This window comes from Lissotriton vulgaris, chromosome 6 (assembly GCF_964263255.1).
Source record: "Lissotriton vulgaris chromosome 6, aLisVul1.2, whole genome shotgun sequence".
In the NCBI taxonomy this organism is placed as follows: domain Eukaryota; kingdom Metazoa; phylum Chordata; class Amphibia; order Caudata; family Salamandridae; genus Lissotriton; species Lissotriton vulgaris.
In genome coordinates, this window is record NC_141694.1 from 1,229,177,255 (window position 1) to 1,229,205,016 (window position 27,762).

The window sequence follows — 27,762 nt, forward strand, 5'->3', positions numbered from 1 at the left end:
CTAAATGACCCAGTTGGCAACATGATCCAACTATTCTTGCCCGGTTGGCACACCATAACATTGGACGGGTTAGTCCTGCAGATTATCCTGAAAGGATACACCTTGCACTTCATATCCACTCCACCACACCTTCCACCGACCTTGGTCTGACTGACGGAGACCATCTGTCCATCTTACGGAAAGAAGGTCAAGCCCTTTAGGCCAAAGGGTCTATCAAGATGGTGCCTGCACCAGAAGTGGATCGTGGTTGTTAATCCCGCTACTTTCTGGTGCGAAAGGAGTATGACGGCATTTGTCCCAATATTAGACTGCGCTCACTCAATGCCTTCCTCCGGAAGGAGAAATTTAGAATTCTTGCCCTTGTCTACCCTGGACCCTGTAGAATGGATGGTGGTGTTACATATGCAGGACACCTATTCCCATATCCCCAACCTTCATGCCCTTTGGTGCTACCTGCGGTTCCTGGTGGGAGAAGGACATTTTCAGTTCGCATTAATCCCCTTTGGTCTCATCAGCACTGTTCACAAAGGTTATGGTGGTGGTAGCAGCACACCTTTGGAGATCAGTGGTTCCAGTCTTCCCCTGCCTCGATACCCTTGATACCCTGCTATTGAATGTGGGCTTCTCCCTGGCAGTCGTCCACCACCTCTAGATTACGGGGAACATCCTGTCTTCTTTGGGATTCACTATGAACGTGCCAAATTCACCCCTGAATCCTTCTCAGATTCTCCCCTTCACCTGAGCCATTCTAGACATGGTTCGGCTTTGTGCCTTTCCCCCAGAAAGGAGAATTAGGCACTTTCAGGGAATTATCCTGTTCTTTCATCCTCCTGGGTTTCAGGGAGTAAGACTCGGAGACTGCTGGGATTGATGGCATCCTGCTGTTGAAGCATGCTAAGTGGCATATTCAAGCTCTGCAGTGAGATCTGAAGTCTCTGTGCGCCCAACATCAAGGGAACCTTTATGACCACGTCCAGATTTTGGAGGCGACTGGAAGCGATCTGCACTGGTTGCTACTGGACTACGGTTGGGTCAGGCCCCCCTCCATGCCCCTCCCAGAGCTGGCAGTGGTGACCTGGTTTGGGGTGTCCATTTCGGAGAGATGGAGCTCAGTGACCTATGGTCTCTTGCAGAGTCCTGGCTCTATATCATCCTTCTGGAGCCTTCGCTTGTGGTTGATATACTTCCTTCCATTTCCCAAGGGAAGGCTATTAAAGGTGCTTACATACAACACCACCACCTTCTGGTACTGCAAAAGAGTGGGGTGGTGTCACAGACCCTGTACCAAGAGGTCTTGCGTCTCTGAAAAAGTCTGGACCATTCTGGAATTTTGCTGGTGGTGAACAACCTGGCAGGATCCTTGAATGCCAGGGCAAACTAACTCAGCTGCAGAGTGAGTCATGAATTGCAAGTGCACCCAGAGATCTCTTTCTCGAATGTCTCCTGGGAAGCAGACCCAGTAACAATAGATCTCGGCGAGACAGCGCTTACGCGCTGTATCGCTACGAGACCTAAAAAGGCTAGGCCATGTAGAAAAGGACCATTTCCAACTTATCGTGCTCTGCATTTAGATCTAGTATGCACTGGCAAAGAAGCAGCCTCCTGAAGGACTGGGGGCTCATTCCACAAATGCCAAAGCTGCTACCACTGCATTGGTATGGAGTTTATGTCCTGGACATCTGCTCAGCAGCTACATGGGCGTCACTACATATTTTCACAAAGCTCTACTGTCTGAATAGCCAAGTTTACCAAGTGAGCCATTTCACCCTCTTGTTCCTACAGGACTTTCTTGTCTTGAATGGTTTTGTCATGAATGTAGTATATTTTTAGACTGATACCTTTAGTTGGAGTAAGGTGTATGTATTAAAACATGCAGTAGAGGTGATGAAAGCTAAAATCACCTTGATGGCAAAGTTTTGCTAATTTCTTGGATTTGAGGGATGATTTAGTCTGGGATGAGTTTTGAAAATCTTCCAATAAATCTAAAAAATTACTCTCCTGAAACTGGTGTGGTTATCTGAATTTGTCCCAGAGAAAGATGGCACTATGGTCCAGTGAACAATTTTATGTTGATTCTAATTATGTAGTGATCTCATTGGTGTGGAAAACTAATGTTCGAGGCATATGGGCTGCAGATGGTACATTATGAATAGATCGCCATCTGGTGTTGGGCTCGGATGATTGCACTTTGTTTTTCTCTTGGAGAGTCTTTTGTATCTTGGTGACTCCTCCTTTGGTTGGTAGTGCGCATGGGCATCGGCTCCATCCTTAGATTGTTTTTTTCCGCCATCGGGTTCGGATGAGGATTGAGACGCTCCAGATCTACTTCGAAAAGAAGTGACTTATCGGCGCGTATTCCCTTTCCAATTCGACGGTATTGTTATCAAACGCGATCTCATTTCCATTCCGGCGAGTTTCGACTCCGACATCGAAGAAAAAACTTTGATCTACGTCGACGAACAGGAGGCCTTTCTCGACGTAGTCAAGCCCGGAGTCCATGGAAAGGACTCCATTCAAGAAATGTCCAACGTGTGGTGCTAAGTTCCCACACAAGGACCTACACAAGGTGTGCAACCTCTGCCTATCGCCTGAACACGAATCCAGGGACTGCGAAGCCTGCGCAGCATTCTCCTCCAAGTTGACGATTAGAAATCGTCGAGCTCGAAGACACGAGGTTTCCAGAATGCAGTCGGAGGCGATCCCAGAGCTGTTCGGAGACCAGCAACTTGATGAAGAAGAGGATTATGAGGATCAGTCGGGGTCGGAAGGGGACGAGTCGGATGTCGAAGAACTCGACGTGCAACAAACCGTGAGTGACGACGTCCCCTTACCAAAAAGCCGACCCCGTGCGGTAACGACCCCGCCTTCGAGCCCGGTCAAACCGCAGAAAAAAGTTTCCGACGCCCCACCTTCGGGCCCGGCAACGAAACCGAAACTGAAACCGAAACACTCGGTCTCCCACCATGTCGGATCCGAGAAGAGGTCGGCATCGACTTCGACGCCGAAGCTCCATGCAAGGGAAAGCTCGGCATCGAAACATTCCATGTCGAAACAGAAACATGATTCGACGTCGAAGACTCACTCGACACCGAAGAAATCGGAATCGAGCAAACACTAGGTGCCGAAAACACCGAACATTGACGATCGAAAACAAAGGCACCTTTCGGAACCGAAGGCTTCGGTACCGACACAGGAGCAGAACACAGATCCCAAACAAAAGATTTTGTTTATCGATCCACAAACTGGCAAAGTAGTGACGAAGAAGAGGAAGAATGAACTGATAGAAGACAAATCTCTTCCTTCAAAAAAGAGAACACTGGGGACAAATACAACTCCTCCTACTTCTCCTCGACCTAAAGTCACACCCTCTTCTCCTATTCCTCACACTATGCCAAATATTCCTGCACCTTCTACACCAAGACCATCTACACCTCAGTCTGATGTAGACAGTAATACAGGGGAGGGAGAACCTCAAGGGGATGATGACACTATCCCAGATGAGGATGATCCATGGGAAAATTATAACGCAGGGTCAGATGAGGACAACGACCCAGAGTTATATCCCTCAAAGCCTTCACCACCTGATGATAACACAGGGTTTGTACAGCTCATTAATAGGGCAGCAAAATATCATAAGGTAGATCTACATACAGAACCTCAAATAGAGGACTTCCTATTAGAGACACTACCTAATGCACAAAGAACATCAGGTACTCTACCTATGCTGAAGGGTCTTCTCAGTCACACAGAAGAAATATTCAAAGACCCAGTGAGGGCTAGGGTGTTAAACCCAAGAATTGATAAAAAATATAAGGCGGCTCCTAAGGATCCAATATTTATCAAAGGGCAAGTACCTCTGGACTCGCTTGTAGTTTCAAACGCTCGTAAAAGAGCGAACTCATTATCTACAGGAGAGGCCCCTCCACCTGATACGGAGTCAAAATTAATAGATGCATCAGGCAAGAGAGTAGCATCACAAGCGGCAAATAGCTGGCGTATAGCCAATACACAGGCGCTACTTGCACGTTATGACAGGGCACATTATGATGAATTAGAAAAACTCATCACACATCTCCCCAAAGAACATCAGAAGAGGGCAGATCAGCTAATACAGGAAGGAAAGATAATAACTAACACTTCCATTAAGTGTGCCCTAGACGCAGCAGACACTGCAGCAAGATCCATCAACACCAGTGTCATGTTAAGGAGACATGCATGGCTTAGAATCTCAGGGTTCAAACAGGAAGTACAAACATCCTTATTGAACCAACCTTTTGATCAGAAAACACTTTTTGGCTCAAGCACAGATGAGACCTTAGAAAAGATGAAGAAAGATACAGAAACGGCTAAGTCAATGGGAGCATTTCAACAGCCAACCCAAAGGGGTTCCTTTCGTAGATCCACCTATAGAGGAGGCTCAAAAAATACAGGAACAAATCAGCAATCCACCTCTTTCACACCTACGTCACCCAAAGGTAATTCAAGAGGTAGTTACAGAGGTAACAACAACAAGGGTAGAGGCCGCGGAAATAATAACAACCGCAACCCCTCAACCCCAAAACAGTGACTTAATACAACTTCCCCCAGACCACATAACACCGGTCGGGGGACGTCTATCACAGTTCCTACCTGTCTGGGAAAACATCACATCAGACAAGTGGGTGAGACAAATTATCCAATATGGTTATTGCCTAGAACTCACAGCTACCCCACCAAACATCCCCCCCAAACAGCGTCCAATGAGTCAAGATCATCTGACATTGTTAAAAGAAGAAGTACTATCACTGCTACAAAAGCATGCAATAGAGAAGGTTCCAAAACATCAACAAGGGACAGGAGTATACTCCCTATACTTCCTAATCCCCAAAAAAGATGGGTCCCTAAGACCAATCTTAGACCTCAGACCTCTCAATGCATACATAAATTCGGAACATTTCCACATGGTCACGCTTCAACAGGTACTTCCTTTACTGAAGAAAGGGTACTTTCTTTCTACACTGGATCTAAAAGACGCTTACTTTCATATCCCAATTCACAAAGCCCACAGGAAATACCTAAGGTTTGTAGTGGAAGGACAACATTATCAATTCAAAGTCCTTCCGTTCGGGGTCACAACGGCACCAAGAGTGTTCACAAAATGCCTAGCTGTGGTGGCAGCACACCTAAGAAGACAACAAATACATGTCTTCCCCTACTTGGACGATTGGTTAATAAAGGCCAAGTCACAGGAAGAATGTCTTCACAACACGCAGAAGACGATTCAATTGCTGCACCACCTAGGGTTTACGGTGAACTACAAAAAATCACACCTGCAACCAAACAAAATTCAGCAATACCTGGGGGCTACTATAGACACAGAAAGAGCCATAGCATACCCCAATCCAGTCAGGATACAAACAATGGTCGGGTTAATACAAAGATTTCAACCACAACACTCACTACCAGCACGAGTGTTTATGCAGCTGTTAGGCATGATGTCCTCCTGCATACTGCTAATACCACATGCCAGACTACAAATGCGTCCACTACATGAGTGTCTAGCGACACAGTGGAATCAGGCTCAAGGTCAGATTACAGATCTGGTGTTGGTAGACGACCGTACACATCGCTCTCTGAAGTGGTGGGACACAACAAACATTTCCAAAGGACGGTCGTTCCTAGAACCGATTCCTCAAGTGATACTAACAGCGGACGCATCGCTCTCCGGATGGGGAGCGCATATGGACAAATACACAGTGCAGGGGAAGTGGAGTGTGCAGCAAAAGAAACTGCACATCAACTACTTGGAACTATTAGCAGTATTTCTAGCACTAACAGCTTTCCAAATGCAAATAACGAACAAGGCAGTCCTGATCAGAACAGACAACATGACTGCAATGTATTATATTCAAAAACAGGGGGGGACACACTCTCTCCAACTATCCAAACTAGCACAGGACATTTGGAGATGGGCCATTCCTCAAAACATCTATCTGTTAGCAGAACACCTACCAGGAGTTCAAAATCAGATAGCAGACATCCTAAGCAGAGAGTCAGAACAAGTACACGAATGAGAGCTACACGATCAAATACTGCAGCCATTCTTCCAAAGATGGGGGCAACCAGAGATAGATCTGTTTGCCAATCATCAGAACGCAAAATGCCAAAACTTTGCATCCAGGTACCCACACCACATGTCCCAGGGCAATGCACTATGGATAAATTGGTCCAACAGATTTGCTTACGCTTTTCCCCCTCTCCCACTAATTCCGTTAGTGGTTCGGAAACTGCAACAGCACTCAATGACAATGATACTAGTGGCACCCACGTGGGCAAGACAGCCATGGTTCACCACGCTACTACAACTCTATCAGGTGCCACATCAAAAGCTAAAATTCTCTTGCAGGGGATCCTCCTCAAAGTCATAAGCATTAGAATATTCCCGCCCATGTGCGGGACCAGAAAGCAGTAGAAATTCTCATAACTCACTGGAAGCATAGGAAGCTCCCAGGCTGCATTGCAAACACACAGTCTAAGAAGACTGAAAAGCTAACCTGTAGCTGAATAGCAAAAAACTGACACTGTGCCTTTAAGGCACTCATGACCCCCTGTATCCCATCATGCCCCAGGGGTGACAGTTAGGTCAGTTGTTCTTTCCGGCTCCTTCAGTGAAGGACCCTGGTTACACAGCTCCACTATTTTTCTGGTTTTTGACAGAAAAATTGCTTCTTTTTGACAACTTTTGCTCTTACTTCGACGTCTTACATCTAGTCAAGTAAGATACTGCTTGTTTTCAGCAGTTTGGTGAGCATTTTCCTCTGAAAATGCCTTCACTCTTTGATAAATGCCCTTCTTGTGGCAACAAGAAGGCCAAGTCAGACAGCCACGACGTCTGTATCCTTTGCCTGTCTGAAAATCATGATCCAGGCACCTGTCCTCATTGTGAGAACCTGTCAGGAAGGACTCTCAAGGACAGGGAGAGAATTCGAATTTATGGCCTGGCTCACAGAGCTTCGAGAGGGAGATCTCCAGTGAAGAAGGGCTCCAAGAAGACTCAAGCCTCTTCAAAAAAGAAATCTTCACACCCTTCAACTTCAGCGTCGAGCTCAGCGCTGAGAAAAGATCCACAGGTGGAGTTTTCCTCTTCGAAACTACCGTCGACGGCGGGCTCGCCGTCGAGAAGACCAGGTACGTCAACGACGTCGAAAGAACCAGCTCCGTCGTCAAAATCGCCTCCGCCGTCGTCAACCGGGCGGCGATCGGCGTCGAGGAAGGCTACTCCGCCGCCGTCAACCAGGCGACGGTCGGCGTCGAGATCCATTACCCCTCCGCCGTCGTCAACCAGGCGACGACCGGCGTCGAGGGAGGTCACTTCGCCGTCGTCAACCAGGCGACGACCGGCGTCGAGAAGTGTGACCCCTCCGCCGTCGACGGCGACTCGTCGATCGGCGTCGAGGACGCTGTCTCCGTCAGTGCTAACACCATATACAGGGTCTGGGCTTACTGGCAATAAGGACAAGCCTCACCAGAACAATAATAAACCAAGAGCGGTACCAATATTGCCACGTTACTTATGTGCTGGATCCCGGGTGATCACTCGAATAACTGAATTAAGCAGTAATTCTCAATGAACCATATTTCAGACTGAATCAGTTTTGTTTTATTTTTTAACTTAGATGCATGTATCAATTCAATATGCAATTTTTTGTTTTTTTGAATCAGGAAACATTTCTTTAGTTCCACATCATAAATCGCAATGAACACAGATTTTAAACAAATAACAATACGCAAAACAATATTTTGACAAAAAATCACAACTTGCAATCACCATTCATACCACACAAAAAATATCATCACTAGATATATTACAGTTATTTACAATCTATACAATGTCACAATTGAAAAACAGACAAAGCATTGGAAATAAGCAAGTACACAATGTTGTTATTTTCTGAAATAATCAAGGGTTCCTAATGCTGAATAGAAGAGGTCTACGCGTTTCGATAACCCCTGGTTGTGGGGAAATCTCATCAGGACCGTATGCCTCTCAGTAGCTGGCTTTGCTTTTGTGGTTGTCAATCGTATTACGCCTACTGCGGCTGTTTATTGAACTGGAAGAAAATTCGGGTGGAAGCGGGTAGTGTTAATTGCTTAGCGCAGGGAGTTCACGGGTGTCTCAGTCTGTATTGAGCGAATCAATAACGTGCTCCGGTCTCCTGTTAGCGTCGTGTCCGCTGTCTAACTCGGGGGGTCTGCGCTCTTCGATCTCTGTTCGTTAGTCCAGTGACCGGCACCTTCCAGTCGGAAGGTGCTGGTCACTGGACTAACGAACAGACTGAGACACCCGTGAACTCCCTGCGCTAAGCAATTAACACTACCCGCTTCCACCCGAATTTTCTTCCAGTTCAATAAACAGCCGCAGTAGGCGTAATACGATTGACAACCACAAAAGCAAAGCCAGCTACTGAGAGGCATACGGTCCTGATGAGATTTCCCCACAACCAGGGGTTATCGAAACGCGTAGACCTCTTCTATTCAGCATTAGGAACCCTTGATTATTTCAGAAAATAACAACATTGTGTACTTGCTTATTTCCAATGCTTTGTCTGTTTTTCAATTGTGACATTGTATAGATTGTAAATAACTGTAATATATCTAGTGATGATATTTTTTGTGTGGTATGAATGGTGATTGCAAGTTGTGATTTTTTGTCAAAATATTGTTTTGCGTATTGTTATTTGTTTAAAATCTGTGTTCATTGCGATTTATGATGTGGAACTAAAGAAATGTTTCCTGATTCAAAAAAACAAAAAATTGCATATTGAATTGATACATGCATCTAAGTTAAAAAGTAAAACAAAACTGATTCAGTCTGAAATATGGTTCATTGAGAATTACTGCTTAATTCAGTTATTCGAGTGATCACCCGGGATCCAGCACATAAGTAACGTGGCAATATTGGTACCGCTCTTGGTTTATTATTGTCTCCGTAAGTGCAGCAGCAGCGCTCGGCGTCGAGGGTGCCCAATACCCCTCCGCCGTCATCGCACAGGCATTCGACGTCGAGGCAGCGATCTCCGTCGACAGGACGAGGTCGTTCGACGTCGAGAGAGAGGCTTCCATCGACGACAGGACATCGTCGTTCGGCGTCGAGGCTGAGGTCCCCGTCGGCGGCCGGACACCGCCGTTCGACGTCAAAGCAGAGGGCTCCGTCGACGGCTGCTCATCGCCGCTCGACGTCGAGAGACTACAGAACCTCTCATGGACATTCGAGGTCGAGATTGTTTGATCCTCCGACTCCTCGAAGGCGTTCGACTGCGAGGAAGGAACGCTCGACGTCGAGACACTCGGATTCGATCATGGTGACAGAATATGCTTCTCACCATTCATCTTATCGATCCTCTGGCTCCTCTACTGAGCATTCAAGGTCCAGAAGCCCTATTCACAGAACTCCGGAGCGTCGTCCAGATCCTTCGGCGGGGCGCATCAGGCTGTCACCTAGATGGTACAGATCCTTGGACCATTGGCGAGACGCTGGGCCTACCAAGCGTATGCAGGAGTATGCCAGCCCAGACCACAGGTCTCCTCTCCAAGACCTGGTGGAGGAGATGGACAAGCGTAGCCCTCCCAGGCGCACATCCCCTGTGACGCTACCCTCCAAAGCGCCAAGAAAATCCCGTTCTCCTACGAGGGAACCTAGACTGGAAGGTCGGAGAAGGTCTCGATCTCCTACAAGGTAACCTAGACTGGAAAGTCGGAAAAGGTCTCGATCTCCTCGGGGCAGATCTCCCGTGCCATCGCCAGCCAGATCCCCCAGGGCATCCTGATCTCCTAGAAGGGAACATCGGACAAGAGATCGGGTCAGATCTCGCTCCCCTAGACGGGAGGAGCATTCAAGGAGGTCGCGGGAGCGAAGACTTAGTACTCACCATAGACATAGACGTACTCCGTCTACTTCCTCAACTTCTTCTACCAGATCGTCCAAGAGGGACTACTCCCCGACTTTAATGGACAGTCCAACGTCCAGGTCCTCCCCAGTGGATGATATTGGCACGTATCTGGATGTTCTGCAGAGAGGTGCGCTTAAACTGAACATCGAAATGTCTGTCCCGCAAGTAACAACGACAGTCATTTTTGAAACCTTACACAAGAAGGCCATATCCAGACCTCTGCTGCCTTTGGTTCCGGGGATTATGGACCCTGTCAAGGAGGTTTTCCTAACCCCAGCAGCAATCAGAGCATTCCCGGCACACATTCAGAAGAAGTACAAACCGGCGGTTTCTGACCCGGTGTTTGTGAAATCTGACCCGCCAGCGGACTCTGTCATCGTGGCAGCGGCGAGGAAGACACATGCGGTTGCTGGTTCATCTTCAGTCCCGCCAGATAAGGACAGCAAAACCCAAGACTCCTGGGGTCGGAAGGTTTGCAACTCTGCTGCTTCCACTCTTAAGGTCGCCAGTGCAGCTGCGCTCCTGGGTCGGTATGACAGAGCCTTATGGGACTCGATGGAAAGATTCAAAGCCAAGCTACCGAAAGAGGACCAGCAAGACTTTGAGGAAACTGTTACGGAGGGATGTCTGGTGGCAAACCAGATGATAAGCACGGCCGCGGATGGGGCGGTGCTTTCGGCTCATTCCTATTCCCATGGAGTTTGTGCCAGAAGATCGGCCTGCTTGCGCCTTACAGGTCTAAAACCGGATGCTCAGCATTGGATTCTAAACCTTCCCTTTTCGGGTTCTGCTCTCTTCGGTGAGCATGCGGACGAAGAGATGACCCGAATTAAGACTGAGCTGGACACGGTGAAGGCGGTGGAAAGGAAAGGAATTCAAGCACCGCTTCAAGACCAACAGGGGGAGAGGGGCTCAACAGAGGGTTCAAACCCCTCAGTGGTCCCAAAACAAAATTCAAGGGAAACCCCAGTTTCGTGGCAAGCCCAGCAGAGGAAGGGGAGGTCACCAACAGTCCTCCAACACCATGAGAGGAGGGAAGGCCTGAACAGTGGCTTCCTCTGACGCCGTTGCCCACTCCAGTGGGAGGAAGTGCTTCACAACACCTGGCAGAGTGGGTCAGCATCACAAGAGATCAGTGGGTGCTGAATATACTGCGCAATGGATACAGGATAAGTTTCCGTGCTCTTCCAAAGAGCGTCCCTCCGAAGAGCTCTTGCCCTCACCAACTAAGCTTGCTCCGACGAGAGGTAAAGATCCTGCTGCAAAAAAGAGCGATAGAAGAAGTTCCTCTCGCTCTAAGAGGAAAAGGAGTTTACTCCAGATATTTCCTTGTCCCCAAAAAAGATCAGGAGGACAAGTTCAGACCCATACTCGACCTACGACTCCTAAACAAGGTTATCGTCAAGGAAAAGTTCCGCATGTTGGCGCTTCACCAAATATGTCCTCATCTGCAAGCCGGAGATTGGATGTGTTCGGTGGATCTACAAGATGCGTACTTTCACATCCCGATTGCACAACAACATCGCAAGTACCTAAGGTTTGTTGTGGGAAACAAACATTACCAGTACAAGGTGTTACCCTTCGGTCTCAAGTCCGCACCACGAGTCTTCACCAAATGCATGGCAGTGGTGGCGGCTTTTCTTCACAAGAAGGGTCTCTTCATTTACCCATATCTGGACGACTGGCTCCTAAAAGGTCCATCTCCGGTACGGGTAACGCAAGATCTGCATCTGTGCCTGCACCAGCTTCACAGGCTCGGCCTCCATGTGAACCTGGAGAAGTCAGTCCAGCGGCCTACGCAATCCATCCACTACCTAGGCTCCGTTCTGGACACAAGCGTGGGTAAAGCGTTTCCTTCGGAGGAGAGACTCTCTTCCATGAACCAGAAATGTGGGATTCTGCTAGAGTCTCGGCCTCCAACAGCACGACAAGTAGCGTCGCTACTGGGTTCCATGGCGTCCTGCATCTTTCTCATCCCAAACGCCAGGCTGAGAATGCGTCCTCTACAACAGGCTCTGGAGGATCAGTGGGACCAGGCGACAGCAGGTTGGGAGGACCGAATCCATCTTTCCCAGGCGACAAAAGAGTCCATCAGATGGTGGACTCGGAGACACAATGTGATGGTGGGAGTGCCGTTTCACCAGCCCATTCCGTCCCAATCTATAGTGACAGATGCCTCCCTGCAAGGCTGGGGAGCACACATGGGTCCGCTTCAGATTCAAGGCCTGTGGTCTGCGCAGGAGCAGACATACCACATCAACATGCTGGAGCTCAGAGCGGTATTCCTGGCTCTCAAAGCTTTCCTGCCAGCGATCACATCCAACTCAGTCCTGGTTCAGATGGACAATACGACAACCATGTTCTATCTGAACAAGCAAGGAGGCACAAAATCTCGCCCACTGTCTCGAGGGGCTCAGGCAATATGGCATTGGCTTCTCGCTCGAGGTCTCACAGTAGTGGCGGTGCATCTTCCGGGCGAGTTGAACGTCAAAGCAGACGCACTCAGCAGGCACTTCGAAGATCAGCCAGACTGGGTGCTAAGCGACGAAGTAGTAGAAGAGCTTTTTCGTTGCTGGGGACGTCCATCCATAGACTTGTTTGCAGACGACGAAAACACCAAGTGCCACGCCTTCGCGTCCAGGTTCCACAGGCCAGGGACGCAGGGGAACGCTCTTCTGTTGGATTGGGCAGGGATGTTCGCATACGCGTTTCCTCCCCTGGCTCTGATTCCGAGAGTGGTTTCCAAGCTCCTCAGGACGAACATGGAAATGATCCTGATTGTTCCAGACTGGCCTCGACAGTGGTGGTATCCGGACCTTCTACATCTGTCTGTGTGTCCACACAAACGACTCCCTTGCAGACCGGACCTGTTGAGCAAAATGTACGGGAGGATAATGCATCCCAACCTCCCATCATTGAACCTAACAGCATGGCTCCTGAGGTCCTGCAATACGGACATTTGAACCTGCCTCCAGAATGCATGAACATTTTAAAGGAGGCTAAGAGACCGTCCACGAGAGCATCCTATGCCTTCAAGTGGAAAAGGTTTTACTTGTGGTGTAGGGATCATCATTTAGATCCGATTAAGGGGCAGGAGGACGTCATCTTACCATACCTCCTTTCCCTCGCAACAGCTGGTTTAAAGTACGCTTCCATTAGAGTGCATTTGTCAGCTATTGTGGCTTACAGGAAGTCACCTGACCAGGTGTCTTTCTTTCAGGTTCCAGTGGTCAAGGATTTCCTCCAGGGATTGAAGAAAGTGTATCCCCCTGTACGAAATCCTTCTCCTCTGTGGGAATTAAACCTAGTTCTATCAAGGTTAATGTCTCCACCTTTCGAGCCCATCCACAAGGCTTCCTTACAACATCTCTCTTGGAAGGCAGCTTTTTTTGGTGGCAATTACCTCTACGTGCAGAGTCAGTGAGATACAAGCGCTCTGTGCAAAGGAACCTTATACTGTATTCCACCATAACAGAGTAGTCCTAAGAGCTCACCCACCCTTCGTGCCTAAGGTCATCTCTGATTTTCATATAAATCAGTCTATTTCCCTCCCTTCCTTTTTTCCAAATCCTACGACCCCGGCCGAGCTGTCACTTCACTCCTTAGATCTTAAAAGAGTGCTAAAGTTTTATTTGGAAAGGAGTAAAGGGATTAGGAAAACGGACCAACTGTTTGTGAACTATGGTGCAATGAGAACTGGCTTTCCAGCAGCAAAGAGGTCCATTTCCAGGTGGATTGTCTCTTGCATTAAGTTGGACTATCAACTAGCAGGAAAACCTTTGTTGATATCTCCAAAAGCGCATTCCACTAGAGGGAAGGCGGCTACAGTGGCTTTCTTGCATGACGTTCCCATGTCGGAAATATGCAAGGCTGCAACCTGGAAATCAGTGCATACCTTTACGAGGCATTACTGCCTCGAATCTGATTCCAGGACCGATACTCAAGTAGGGCAAGCCTCCTTGAGGAATCTGTTTGGGTAGTCTGTTTGTCTACTCTGGCTTATTGATGAGATTTCTGTCTTATCTTTCCTTTGCCCGCAGGGATGAGGAGAGGCTCGCTATTCTATTCTAATGCTTATGACTATTGATGAGGATCCCCTGGAAGAGAAGGATTAGTTACTTACCTGTAATCCTAGTTCTCTTCCAGGAGTATCCTCATCAAAGTCATAAGCAACCCTCCCGCCTCCCCAGGCAAAGGATACTCTTTAATAAGGAGATATTGTTGACCTATTTGTTATTGGGTTTGTTTTTCAGTCTCCGAAAAGAACTGACCTAACTGTCACCTCTGGGGCATGATGGGATACAGGGGGTCATGAGTGCCTTAAAGGCACAGTGTCAGTTTTTTGCTATTCAGCTACAGGTTAGCTTTTCAGTCTTCTTAGACTGTGTGTTTGCAATGCAGCCTGGGAGCTTCCTATGCTTCCAGTGAGTTATGAGAATTTCTACTGCTTTCTGGTCCCGCACATGGGCGGGAATATTCTAATGCTTATGACTTTGATGAGGATACCCCTGGAAGAGAACTAGGATTGCAGGTAAGTAACTAATCCTTATTACCCGTGCACCTTACACAGAACCATGGAGAAATAATGCACCCAGATCCCAAACAATTGAACCTAGCGATCTGGCTCCTGAGGTCATAGAGTTTGGATATTTAGATTTACCTCCAGAATGTATGGAAATCATTAAACAAGCAAGACGTCCTACCACCAGAGCATGCTATGCAGCAAAATGGAAGAGGTTTGCTATACACTGTAACAGTAAGCACATCAACCCTCTGGACGCATCCACTAAACAGATCATTTGCTATTTACTACACTTGCAGCAATGTAACTTAGCATATACCTCTATCAGGGTTCATCTCGCAGCTATAGCGGCGTACTTACAAAACAGGCAACATCTTTCCCTGTTTAAAGTACCAGCAATTAAAGCTTTCATGGAGGGACTCAAAAGAGTCATACCACCAAGACGACCACCTTCCCCAGTCTGGAATCTCAACATAGTACTTACCAGACTAATGGGACCACCATTTGAACCTATGCATAGGTGTGAAATACAATTCCTTACATGGAAGGTGGCCTTTCTCATAGCTATCACATCACTTAGAAGAGTAAGTGAGTTACAAGCTTTTACGATTCAAGAACCATTCATGCAGTTACACCAAAACAAAGTGGTTCTTAGAACAAACCCTAAATTCTTACCAAAAGTAATTTCTGCATTCCACATCAATCAGTCAGTGGAATTACCGGTCTTCTTTCCAAAACCACAGACAGTAGCAGAAAGGGCCCTACATACATTGGATGTCAGAAGGGCAATATTGTACTATATAGAAAGAACACAAACTTTCAGAAAGACAAAACAGCTATTTGTTGCGTTTTCTCCTACACATAAGGGCAATCCCATCTCTAAAGCGGGCATTGCCAGATGGATTGTAAAATGTATTCAAATATGCTACTTAAAAGCAAAGAGAACATTAACTGTTCCTCCCAGAGCTCACTCTACACGTAAACTAGGAGCATCTATGGCATTCTTGGGAAACATTCCACTAGATGACATATGCAAAGCAGCTACCTGGGTTACACCGCACACCTTCACAAAGCACTATTTTGTAGATGTGCACACAACACAACAAGCTAGAGTGGGACAAGCTGTACTAAAGACTTTATTTCAAAGAGTTGCAACAGACACGGGTGACCACCGCTAGGGAGAGAACTGCTGTATAGTCTATTTATAATGTACCATCTGCAGCCCATATGCCTCGAACGGAATATGCTACTTACCAGTATGCATCTGTTCTTGGCATAGAGGGCTGCAGAGTGGTACATGCCCTCCCAGCCTCCCCGGAAACCTGTGTCTGTTCCAACATTATCTTATTTAGATACACTTACATGGGCATTCCTATCTGTATTCTATCATACTACTCCATCTAACCCTACTATGACAAAACAATCTAAGGATGGAGCCGATGCCCATGCGCACTACCAACCAAAGGAGGAGTCACCAAGATACAAAAGACTCTCCAAGAGAAAAACAAAGTGCAATCATCCGAGCCCAACACCAGATGGCGATCTATTCATAATGTACCACTCTGCAGCCTTCTATGCCAAGAACAGATGCATACTGGTAAGTAGCATATTCCTTACTGTACAATCTTTGTTACAATATGAATGTTGTTGGCCCAAGAAAAGGGTATTTCAATGTACATCATAATGAAAAATATTTGCTTTGCATCATGTAATGCTAATTATTTTATGTTTAGTCATTTTACTGTGGTTGAAGTTCTTAACCCCTTCCATGCTGATGACGAACCCCAGCCGTCATGCACTACGGTGCTCGTGTGCTGATGACGGCTGGGGTTCGTCACAGCCCGCCCCGTTCATGTTGTTTACAGCACACCAGGGGAATCGCGGCCGCATGGAAGGGGTTAAAGAGCTGTTTGTTTTTATTAAACTACTTATATGCATTTTTGTACCTGCAGGATAAACATAGAGACTCGAAAATCCCCAAAGTTATCTCGAGCTGCACAGGAGATCTCAAGATCTCCCAGGTTGCCAATAAGGAAACCTTCCATTGGTTCACCAAGCTTAAATCGCCGGGAATTTCCCCTAGAAGACATCACTCAGGTACAGTTCTATATGGTTACAGAATTGTATGAACAATGTTTCTTTATTGTGAGATTGTTTTTATCTGTGTGAATTGGTAATTTGTGCATAAATCTTGCAATTGAATTAGACTTTTAACTACTTTTTTACTTATTTGCACTCAGTAGTCTGCATTTTGAGTCACTAGGTAAGGTTGCACCCTTAGCCTAATGGAAGGGCCCTTTTTGGTGGACTCTTACATAATGGCACCACTCTTGTAAAAACATTTGTTAGGTCACTTTCAATCAGTTGAAGGCAGGGCAGATAGGAGCAAGCTAATTGTTGAGCCCAAAAGTGCCCCATTTCAATAAACCTCATTCAAGAGATGTTCATGCTTAGTGAGGTTGAAAACGTGTGTACCAAATGTATCAAGTTTAAAAGGTTGAAACTAGTTGGCTTCACTGAGTGCATGCCATGTGAGTTTTACATAATTATTGTTTAGTATTTGCAATTATCTAACAATGTTTGACGTAAACCCTTATTAAATCTGATAAGCTGAGAAGCTTCTAATGGGTGGATGTTAGCTTTGAAAAATTGTGGCATTCGTTTGTACTTATGCCATATATTTTCAATAAGAAAAACAGGGTACAGCAAAATGCAGAGTAGAAGAAGTAGCGGAAAAGCAACTGACTGAGGTATGTAAAGAGAAAATAATTGATAGTTGGTAATAAGAAGCTTACGCCATGCACTGTTTATCTTTAGTGACATAGAAACATGGTCTAATAAACCTCAGAACTTGGGTCTGATTTAGAGTTCGGCAGATGGTATACTCTGTCGCAAAGGTGCAACTGTAATACAGTGGACCGGATATCCGTTACGTTTGTGCTGGAGTATCCTGTCCTCCGAACTCTAAATCAGGCCCTATGTGTTTTGTGCTGAGGAGGCTGACATGGCCTACATTTGAAAGGAATGTATTTTGTGACTCGTTGAAAACAGAGAGCTTTCTGTTCTTAATAGATGTTAATTGTGCCTAATCAAGCTCTAGACTGAATTTTTCTCCCTCAGACTAGTACAATGCATTGACGTTCATGTTGAGCATAATTAATGTTACCACCAATTTGAGTAGTCTCAATCAGTACTCGTACAAATTATTTGAGCTCGAAACCTTACCTTTTTTTAAACATTCTAAATGTTTTTCATTTTCTTGAACAATCTCTGCAACTTGCACAAAACCCTTTTTAGGTCGAGCGACCTATCTCAATGCGCATGCGCATTGAGCGGGAGCTCGATATATAGCGGCTTAAACAGAGCTTACCGACATCAGGCGATTCCCAGGGGATTTCTTGCAGTGCGTGTGAAAGTGCGTGCACAATGCCACCATCCGCTTGCCTCGCATTACCACATCAAAGGCGTCTGCGTCTCAGGCCCCTGCTGCTTCACACCCTCATGCCGCTCTCCCCGCTCCGCCCCCTCCCCTGCCTGCCGTGTCGCATTTCTCCTCGTACTTTCACTTTGACGGCCGCAGGCCGTCTCTCGTGTTTCTCCTTGTTTTTTTTACTTGCATGCCAGTGACATGTTGGCAGCTCTGATAACAGGCTTTTCTATTTCCCAGTTCAAATGTAAGTTCTTGCAAATCTCAGGCTCTGTTCAAAAGAGCCCTGATATATTCATCAATGACCTGATTGAAAACTGCAGGAACAGCGCAGTTTTTTTTTAATTGCAGTACGATGTCATCAAAGACTTTTCTTTCATGTTGCACCAGAGGGCATGCGCCTCGGGCGCGCGGTTATCAATGCATCTACGCATGAGAGCGCGCAGCCGGTGACTAACGAGGAAGGGGGGTCGAGGTTCCTCTCTGGCGATTGATAGACGGTCGCTTTTCCTTTCCCATCCTATTTTTGGGAAGATGACTCGTGTGGCGGGCCGGCTCCTCCTGGCGTCTAAGGGAGATATCCCATCGCGTATCAATCCTGTTAAAATTCCCAGCCTCTGACTCTGCCCTGGGAGGTCCCAGGCCCGTCACGGTCGACAGAACAGAAGAGACCTGTTCATCCCGGCGGCAATTATAAAACTCCCTCTTTTAGCTTATATTGCATAGTATGCTTATGGTAGCGTAGTGTACACCTCTATATCAAAATGGGATTAATTACTTTTGACCTGTCATTGCTTTCAAGTATTTAAATATTTGTGAACTGCAGCCATTCTAATTTAGTACTAACAGTCTATTCCGTCATCTTCTTGGGTCTCCATGTCAGAGATGCACTGGTATTTTCACTAACACGGGCACTTGTCACCACTGCCCGCGGCTGTTACCTGCAGCACTAGATACAGAGGGGCAGCAAAGTTCAGGGCATACCCAGACACACACAACTACCCAAAATGTATTAAGGAGCGCCCCTCGTCCCAGCACACTATAACCTCAATTCTCGCAGTCACAAAAAGCGGGTAACTCTCCCTATTCCAAAACAAGGCATGCGCAACCCACCATCTACAACCCTTACATTAACATCGGTCAGTGATTGGTACAAAATAAGTACCCCTCTGTATATAATAAAAATGTCATGCCACATCCACCACCACATCCACCATCACCACCACATCCACCGCATCCACCACCACCACATCCACCGCATCCACCACAACCGTATCCACCGCATCCACCACCACATCCACCACCACATCCACCATCACCACCACATCCACCATCACCACCACATCCACCATCAATCACCTCCACATCCAACATGACATCCACCGCCACATCCACCACCATATCCACCACCACCACCACCGCATCCACCACCACCACCGCATCTACCACCACATCCACCACCACCACATCCACCGCATCCACCACCGCATCCACCACCACATCCACCATCACCACCACATCCACCACCACATCCACCATCACCTCCACATCCACCATGACATCCACCGCCACATCCACCACCACATCCACCACCACCACATCCACCACCACATACACCACATCCACCACCACATCCACCACCACATCCACCCCCACATCCTCCACCACCACCACCACATCCACCACCACCACCACCACCATATCCCCCAGATCCACCACCACCGTGTGTGTGTGTGTGTGTGTGTGTGTGTGTGTGTGTGTGTGTGTGTGTGTGTGTGTGTGTGTGTGTGTGTGTGTGTGTGTGTGTGTGTGTGTGTGTGTGTGTGTGTGTGTGTGTGTGTGTGTGTGTGTGTGTGTGGCTGTGTGTGTGTGTAGGTGCAAATGCAATGTTCTTGGATTTTCGTCACAATAAAATACACTGAACATAATCTTCACAAAAGTTATTTACAAACGTTTAAGCTATTTCCATTATAAATTTCAATAAATTTTATTTAAGTATTAATTATTTACAAAATTAAAAGCCATTGTTATTTGCAATATCAATACATCTAAGTCACGTAAATACAACACACATTGCATTACAAATGCTATAGGTGTCACATTTGCGAAAGTTAAAACTATTGACGTAACTGACAAAGCTATTACTTTTGCTATTTTCAAAACCAACACATAAATTAAAAAACTGTCATTTACAATACCAATTGCTCAAACTTTCCTAATGCGAGACCTATTGCATTTCCAATGCTTGTTTCCCATTGTGTTCTTCCTCTGTGTATCAAAAGTACCTCATTAGTCAGAACCCAAGCCTCCTATCTTGTGCAGTTACGTACACTTGTTTCATTGCTTTGAAGAGCATTGCTAAATACCTTTTAATTACCTCCTCGCCATACTCCCTCACCCACAATAATTTCATAATGACCTTCAGCTCCCCCACAGAACGCTCCAAGCAAAATGAGCATTCTAGATATTTTCTTCCCTGCCCAATATGGCTGGCTTCCTCTTCCCACATCCTGAACCTTAAAAGGACTACACCCGCTTCCGGGTCTTTTGGTTCTGCAGCGCAGACGCTTCAAGCAAGTTAAGTAGGGTGAGGTCATGCTGTAGTGGACCCAGGGACCCCCGTACGAGGTGCAAAGTATGCTGACTCACACTGTTTTTAAAAAAAAAGTGCAATCAATAGTTTATGAATCTCTTCTTTAGCGGGATCTTACTGGAAGTGGGGCATGTCAGCATATATGCCGGCTCCGGGATTGCGGTCTTGGAGGACTTCGGTTTCCAGTAGGTTTCAATCCCGCAGAGTAGGCGAAGGGTGCACCCGTTCCTGGGCACGTTTTTAGGTTGAGCCTTGGCAGCACGCAGACACTGTCTTCAAGATCTGTTGTTATCTCCTCTATCAGCTTTTGGCATGCCCATGAATAACCAATTGTTTGTTGTTGTGCCCTTAGAAATACAGGGTTTTTCTTGATGCATTGGGTCTGATTCTCCCGCCTTTGGTGCTTGGGTCACACGCAGGCGATTTCACTCATTGTTTGCTTGCGTTGGCCATCCCAATACGTCCGTGGCTCCTCCTGGTCATCCTGATCTGCCTTTTTATTTTGTAGGCTATCAATATAGTATTAGGCTTTCAGGCCGTTTCACGGAGCAATGCTCTGTTCCGCACCTGCAAAGTGGTCATTTCTGTCCGGTAGCTGTTGAGCTATGGCAATAGATCTAACTCAAAAGAATGCGAGACCAATTGCATTTCTAATGCTTGTTATGAGTTGCTAAGCAGCAAGGACTCCGGCGATATTCTCGTCACCCTCGTTGCTTGGCAGCTATATATACCGGGAACACTGAAGTGTGTTTGGCATGTTTGTAGCAGCATGGATACAATGGAGAGCTCAAGTGCTAGAGACAGTGTGGTACAGAAGCCTCCTGAACTGCCTACATTGTAGGCGATTCAACAGATAATACAGGCTCCGGCAGCTGCAGCATTTAAGGATAGACAGGGGCCATCTTCTCCTAAAAAGCAGCTTGTGATTCCCTCCGCCAGTACTGATCCTGGTGGGGAGGAGGAGGTTTTGCAGGGCAGATATGTTCAGTTTGAAGAGTTACAGCAGGTATTGCACCATATCAAGGACAATGTGGCTTTTCAGTTGTTCCAGTGGCAGAGGAATCTGAGGTTTTGTTCATGCAGTATCCAAGAAAGGAGCCAGAATCACTACCTAAGAAGGTGGTTCAGAATGAGTGGCATGACATTGATAAATCTACTTTTCCTATGACAAAGAGATACACCTTACATGAGATTCTAAAGACTTTCCGCTTTCAGTTAAGGTTGATTAGTTGATGACAAGTTTATCATCCCAAGGTACTCTTATATAAATCATATAAAGCCAACAACCCCTCCCCCCGAATCCTGTGCACAAAAGATGGGACACTGTAGTAAAGCTGTCTTATGCTCCTGTCAATTGTTCCATTAGGGCTTCTACCTATTTGTCATATAACATTCAGTCACTTCTTAAGGACTATCAGAGTCTGGCAGAACTGATGGAACAGGAGGCACATATTACTCTAATTTGGCAATCACGGAACAGACCAGAATGATGTTTGATATATAATATGATACTCTGAGCGCAGCATCTGATTCAGCAGGGGCTGCTATTCAAACCAGGAGACAGGTCTGGTTACAAAACTAGAAGGCAGACGTTGCGCAGAAGGAGTTGTTGATGATCCTCTTTCCAGGCCTTGAGTTGTTTGGGGCTTCATTGGAAGTAATGGTTAAAAAGTCTGTAGAGGACAGGAAACTTTTAACCCTGACAAGGCCATCCAGGAGTAGGTTTTTTGGGAACAAAATACGCTTTGGACAGTAGATGTCTTCAAGGGACAGCCAGCTCTTTCGAGGAAGGGACGCAGCCGGGGTGGTTCCTTTCTCAGGAAAAACCTGTTCTCAGCAGTCAGATGGAGGGGCACACCAGCAAGCGAAATCCTGACTATCTTGGCGACTCCACCATGCAGATCTCATTCTGGGGCAGCTTGATTATGTTTCTGGACAGTTGGAAGAGTTCAATATCAAACCAGTGGGTGTTGAAAGTCATAGAGGAAGGCTAAACCATAATTTTCGATTCTCCGCCAGAATATTTTGTGCACACAGGCCTTCCGTTGATAAACTGGTTCCTCATCATCAGAGTGGTCTCTGACTTAAAAGAAGGTCAACTTTCTTATTAACTTTACGTCTTTGTAATTCTGTATCTTTGAAACAAACCTTGTTAACAGTAAAGCGCTGTAGCACCTTGGGTAATGTCTTCATTATATAAAAATGCATAAATAAATAAATTCTGCCTGGCAGGCAGGATAACTGCTCTGATATTCTTTTATCTCATTCGAGTAAGGGGACAGACAGGCAAATCAAATAATTAAATACCACTGATTGTAGCCTTAGAAGATATATTCGATTTACTGCGCATGTTTTTCAACAACTCACACTAACAACATATTTATTGTCTTGCATATTTATTTATAGTGCAAGTACTTGCACCATAATTTGAGTTGCTAGAAAAGATCCATAGTAAGGAGACATACTAGTAAATGGTAGTGTTGGCTATTGGAACTCCTTTAAAATAATTGCTTTTTCGCAGTTGGAAGTCAGAACTGTTTTTAACAAACATTGGTAAATGCAAAATATTTCGCCTATGTGATTAAAATGAAGCTATTTTTTGTTTCAAGTTGTAGCTTGGTGAGCAGTTGTGCAGTATAAGCTACTGAAACTCCGTAAAAATGTTATTCAGAAAGACAATATGCTATACAGAAACTGATAGTTCTATAATGCAGAAAGATTAGGTAAAAAGTCGGGGGACAAAGAAAAAGAACACATGCAGCGAACAAGCAGACTAGAGCTTTTGGGTCCTGTGCCACAGCACCTGCTGCACCATTCAAACCATGGCCCTGGTACCTCCATGGTAACTGCGCTTGTGGCTACTTGTTTAGCAGCAACATACAGCAATGTATTTAATTATTTGCAAAGTTTTATATGGCGCTGGCTAAGCCCGGAGGTATCAGAGCGCTTTACATGAGGATTAGCGAGTTACAGTTTACATAATTACATAGCCAAGTATATACATAGGAGAAAAACATGAGACTACACAATAATGTGAGTTATTAGCGCGTATACACGTCTAATTGGCGTTCACTGGGCTTCCTGAAGCTTTTGGCCCATGGGCCACTCCACTGCACCCTGTGCACCATTCATATCATGGCCCTGGTGCCTGCAAAGGAGCTGCACTTGTAACTGCTTGTTTAGTAGTCAAATATAGTAATAATGGGTGTTCAGTGGTTTCCAAGAGCTTTACGCCTCTGTGCCACTGCACCTGCTGTAGCATCCACATCATGGCTCTAGTGCCTGCAAGGTAACTGCACTTGTGACTGCTTGTTCACTAGCAACACACAGCAATAATCAGTGTTCGTTCAGAGGGTTTCCTGAACCTTTTGGCCCCTGTGCCACTGCACCTTCCAAATCATGGACCTGGTGCCTGCAAAGTAAGTGCACTTGTAACTGCTTGCTTAGTACCAACATATAGGTGTTGAATGGGTTTCCTGGAGCTTTTAGCCCCCATGCCTCTGCACCATGCAACAGGGTCGTTCAGGGGGCTGCCTTGGCAACGATTCATGGAGATGAAACCAAAGTTGAACCACTTGCAATGACAAGGGCCCCGCAGCACGGCTCCTGGATCCTGCTCCTCTGGCTGGCTTTACCGCCTCCTTGAAGAACGAGACACCTCCAGCAGCCGGAGACCGGGGGGGGGGGGGGTATTATTGAGGAGGGTTTTGTAAGGAGCGGTGGCGAAGTGACCCAGTCACAATTGCACATTTGCAAGAGTTTACACTATTGTAATTTATAATGCCAATAGCTCAAACTCTCCTAAATACAAGACCTATTTCATTCAAAGAAGCAGCCGCAATTGTCCCGGGCTACTTTAAAAGTGAAAGCGTGCATGTCCTGCTGCAGTACCAGAAACTCATTGCTTACAGACTAAATAAGAGCTACTGTGTAATAACAGAAGTAAAAGGGCCAGTCCTCATAGGAGGTTACAAATGAAGACAAGGAGGGATTAACAAGCATATTAAGTAAACAGAAGCCAGCATTTAAGAAGGACAACGACACAAGCCAATGACATATCTGGGCGGAGAGTTGGCAGGACTTCAAGTACATACTTCAATACTGCATGTCTCGCAGAGCAGCGCATGCGCTGCCCAGGCTTGACCCAAAAGCACTCTCTGTGCACCAAGATCTACTTCTCTGCAAAATGTGGTGTAATTCCATTCAGCGGTTTGGCCTGTAGTAGTGTTGAAAACCCCAATGGGAAAATGCATGAGGGAAACACATTTTGGGACCCCTCCCCTTTTTTCTCGGCCCAAGATATTGAAGTAATTTTCCCATTTGTTGTAACAAAGTAAATAGCATTGTATGGTTGGTATAGTTCATACTGATAGTTAAGGGAAATGCACAGTGAAAAGGACAACTTGTATGCATAACAGTGCCACTTTTTTTTCTTTTCTATTCTCAAACTGGGTATCATCTGCATTTGCTGGGGAAATTGTATCATACTGGGCTATTAGGGTCAATTCTTCCTGCCTTAAGCCTCTGTTGACACAGGAAGTGTTTTTTTCTTCTTGGTATTTCATTTGTAAACACAGAATTATTAATTTTCTACTGATACGTTGTAATAATCTGCATCATAAAACATATCTTTTGTAAAAGAACAGCTCATAGCATTTGTTAATTGCGCTACAATGTATACCATAACACCTTTGTTGCTGGTGGGCCAATCTGTGCAAGCAACTTGATATAATATATTTAAAATGAAGCCATATCCGGGAAAACCTCTAATACTCTCAAACTGTGCTCCTGGATATTAACGGCCTAGGAGATAAGCTCACGGATTTGGGACTAAACCTCTACATGCAAAGATTCGACCATATTGCACTTGCAAGAATCATAGACCGACTCACCACCAGCACTTCCAGGCTATAACCTGAATTTCATCCCTCGTACACAGAGCGCAATATTTGGTCACAGAGAGGCCTTGCTACATATAGCTCAATAAGAAGTATTTTTGCAGTAGTGCCTCTAGAACACAAATTAGATCCACCGTATGCAATATAAGCACTATGAATTTCCATTCAGGAACAGGCTAAAAAAGAGGAGATAATTCTGATAAATCTTTACTTACACCCCCAAGGTAAGAATAGCGGTCCAACAGCTGAAAGAAGAACTCACAAAATTACTAACCACTGAGAAAACAAACAGTCTGATCATCAACGGTGACTTCAACTTGAACATGCTCAACAACTCAGTCACAGAAATCACCGCAGATGAGGACCCATTCGCATGGAAATCAAGCCCCCAAGATAACACGTCCAGAGGCAGAAACATCAAAATAGCACAGCAACTTCTAGCGACACTAGAAGAACTGGGCCTCCGAGCACTTAACGGAAGACCCCCAGGGAACCGCCATGCGACAATGTTCCATAGCACAATGACCAGCTTCACAGTAGACTTCACCTTCCTCTCCAGCAATCTGTTCCAATTGGCAAGAGACTTTCACATCGGCTCACTAGATTTAAGTGATCACTTACCTCAAGAAGTCTTGATAGAGGCCTTCACAATCCTAAACCCTTTACTAGCCATGGGGCACAGCTTAGTCTAGGCCGCGAATAATAGGCGGGTAAAACGCAGAACAGATGACCCTCAGCGCCTTCTACTCCACACTAAACAAGCATTCAGCGAAGCTCAAAATATGACAACAGTCCTAATCGAGAGCTGGGAGGAGTTTGTAGAAACACTAAGCAACAATATGGGAACAAAACAGGGAAACAACCGGACTGAAGTAGCTGGTAAACTCGAGAAGCACACGAGGTACCATAACTTTAGGAACAGCGCTCATCTACAAAACCTAAAGACCTTCATCAACCAAGCACTACGAAGTCTGAGGGTAGATTCCGCCGCCAAAGAAGAGCTGAGGCGGCTAAAGCGCAACCGCAGGAGGCCAACCTGGCGACTTAAGCGAGAAGCAGATGAGTCTCTCTGGGCCAAACTCCTACATGATGTCAAAATTAGCAACAGCGCACAATTTTGGCAAAAGATTAACAATCTGACCAAGGAGCGGAGTCAATGCATTAACTCATGTTACAGAAGATGACTGGACAACCTTTCTTAGTATTAATTTTAATGAAACTGGCACAAACAGTCAAAGAATACTTAACCCCACAAAGGACACAGAGGGGTGACTACTGCTGTGTTGCGAACACCATAAATCTCAGCAGCCAGATCAGGCAATCGCAATCACGAGTGCATTGCTTAGCAAAAGAATCTCAAAGGGAAAACGCGACGAGGCGCCTGGACCAAATGGGATTCCCCCTATACTGTTTAAGCATGAGCCGGAATATTGGGTCTCCGTACTCAAACCAATGTTTGAAAAAATCCGACAGACATCCATAATCCATCATCATGGAGGGGAGGTATCATCTCACCTATCTACAAAAATGGAAACCGAAACAACCCAAGAAGCTATTGGCTAGTGGCCTCGCTTGACAACGAGGCCAAATATTTTGCGGGTCTCTTACTTGAGGAATTGACATCGTGGGCAGCTGAGGTTTCAGCAATTCCATACAATCAAACAGGCTTCTGTAAAAGTATGGGGACTACCACCAACATACTTACTCTTTCACTATTAATCAATGCTGCCCTCGAAGCAAAGCAACATCTATAACTGTGCTACATTGACTACAGCTCTGCATTCGACCACATCAATAGAAACCTTCTGTGGGAAAAATTTAAAAAGCTGAACATTCCCCCCTCTGCTCTTAAACCAACTAATTTTCCTGCACAGCGAGACATGGGTGCAAGTCAAACTAGGCTCTGGTGAATATCTAACAAGGAAGACCTCAACAAGCACAGGGGTAAAACAGGGCTGCGTACTGGCTCCAATACTTTTTCATCTTTTAATGGGAGAGCTATCAAAGCTGCTAAATATAAGTAGCTTGCATGCACCAAAGTTAGGGGGCACCCAGCTGTCAAACTTCTTCTACGCAGACGACTTGGTACTTATTAGCCAGACCCCTGTAGGCCACATTGGGTCGAGTTACTCTGCAGCTAATAGGCTTAGCATCAATCATGAAAAATCTAAAGTTATGTGCTTTAATCTCCCCAAAAGAAAATAACAAGGAAATGGGTCCTGGCATCAAGGAAGCTGGATATGGTTTGTGAATATAGATATTTGGGGGTCATGATAGACTGCAAGGGCAACTTCAAGCCACAATGTGATGTCATAATAAGGAGAGGGCTAATGGTTGCGGTAGCACTTAGAAACCTAAAAAACAAGTTCACAGGACCAAACCTATTGCCCCTC

General features: G+C 46.0%; 1 protein-coding gene across 1 annotated transcript in view; it reads left to right on the forward strand.

The window, feature by feature from the left end:
• The window catches only part of TULP4 (TUB like protein 4), a 631,050-nt gene that overhangs the window by 438,786 nt on the left and 164,502 nt on the right, over positions 1-27,762 (forward strand). The window contains exon 10 of the mRNA XM_086927321.1: positions 16,404-16,548. Coding sequence (XP_086783447.1) covers positions 16,404-16,548 — 145 coding nt within the window. The remainder of the gene's footprint in view (positions 1-16,403; positions 16,549-27,762) is intronic.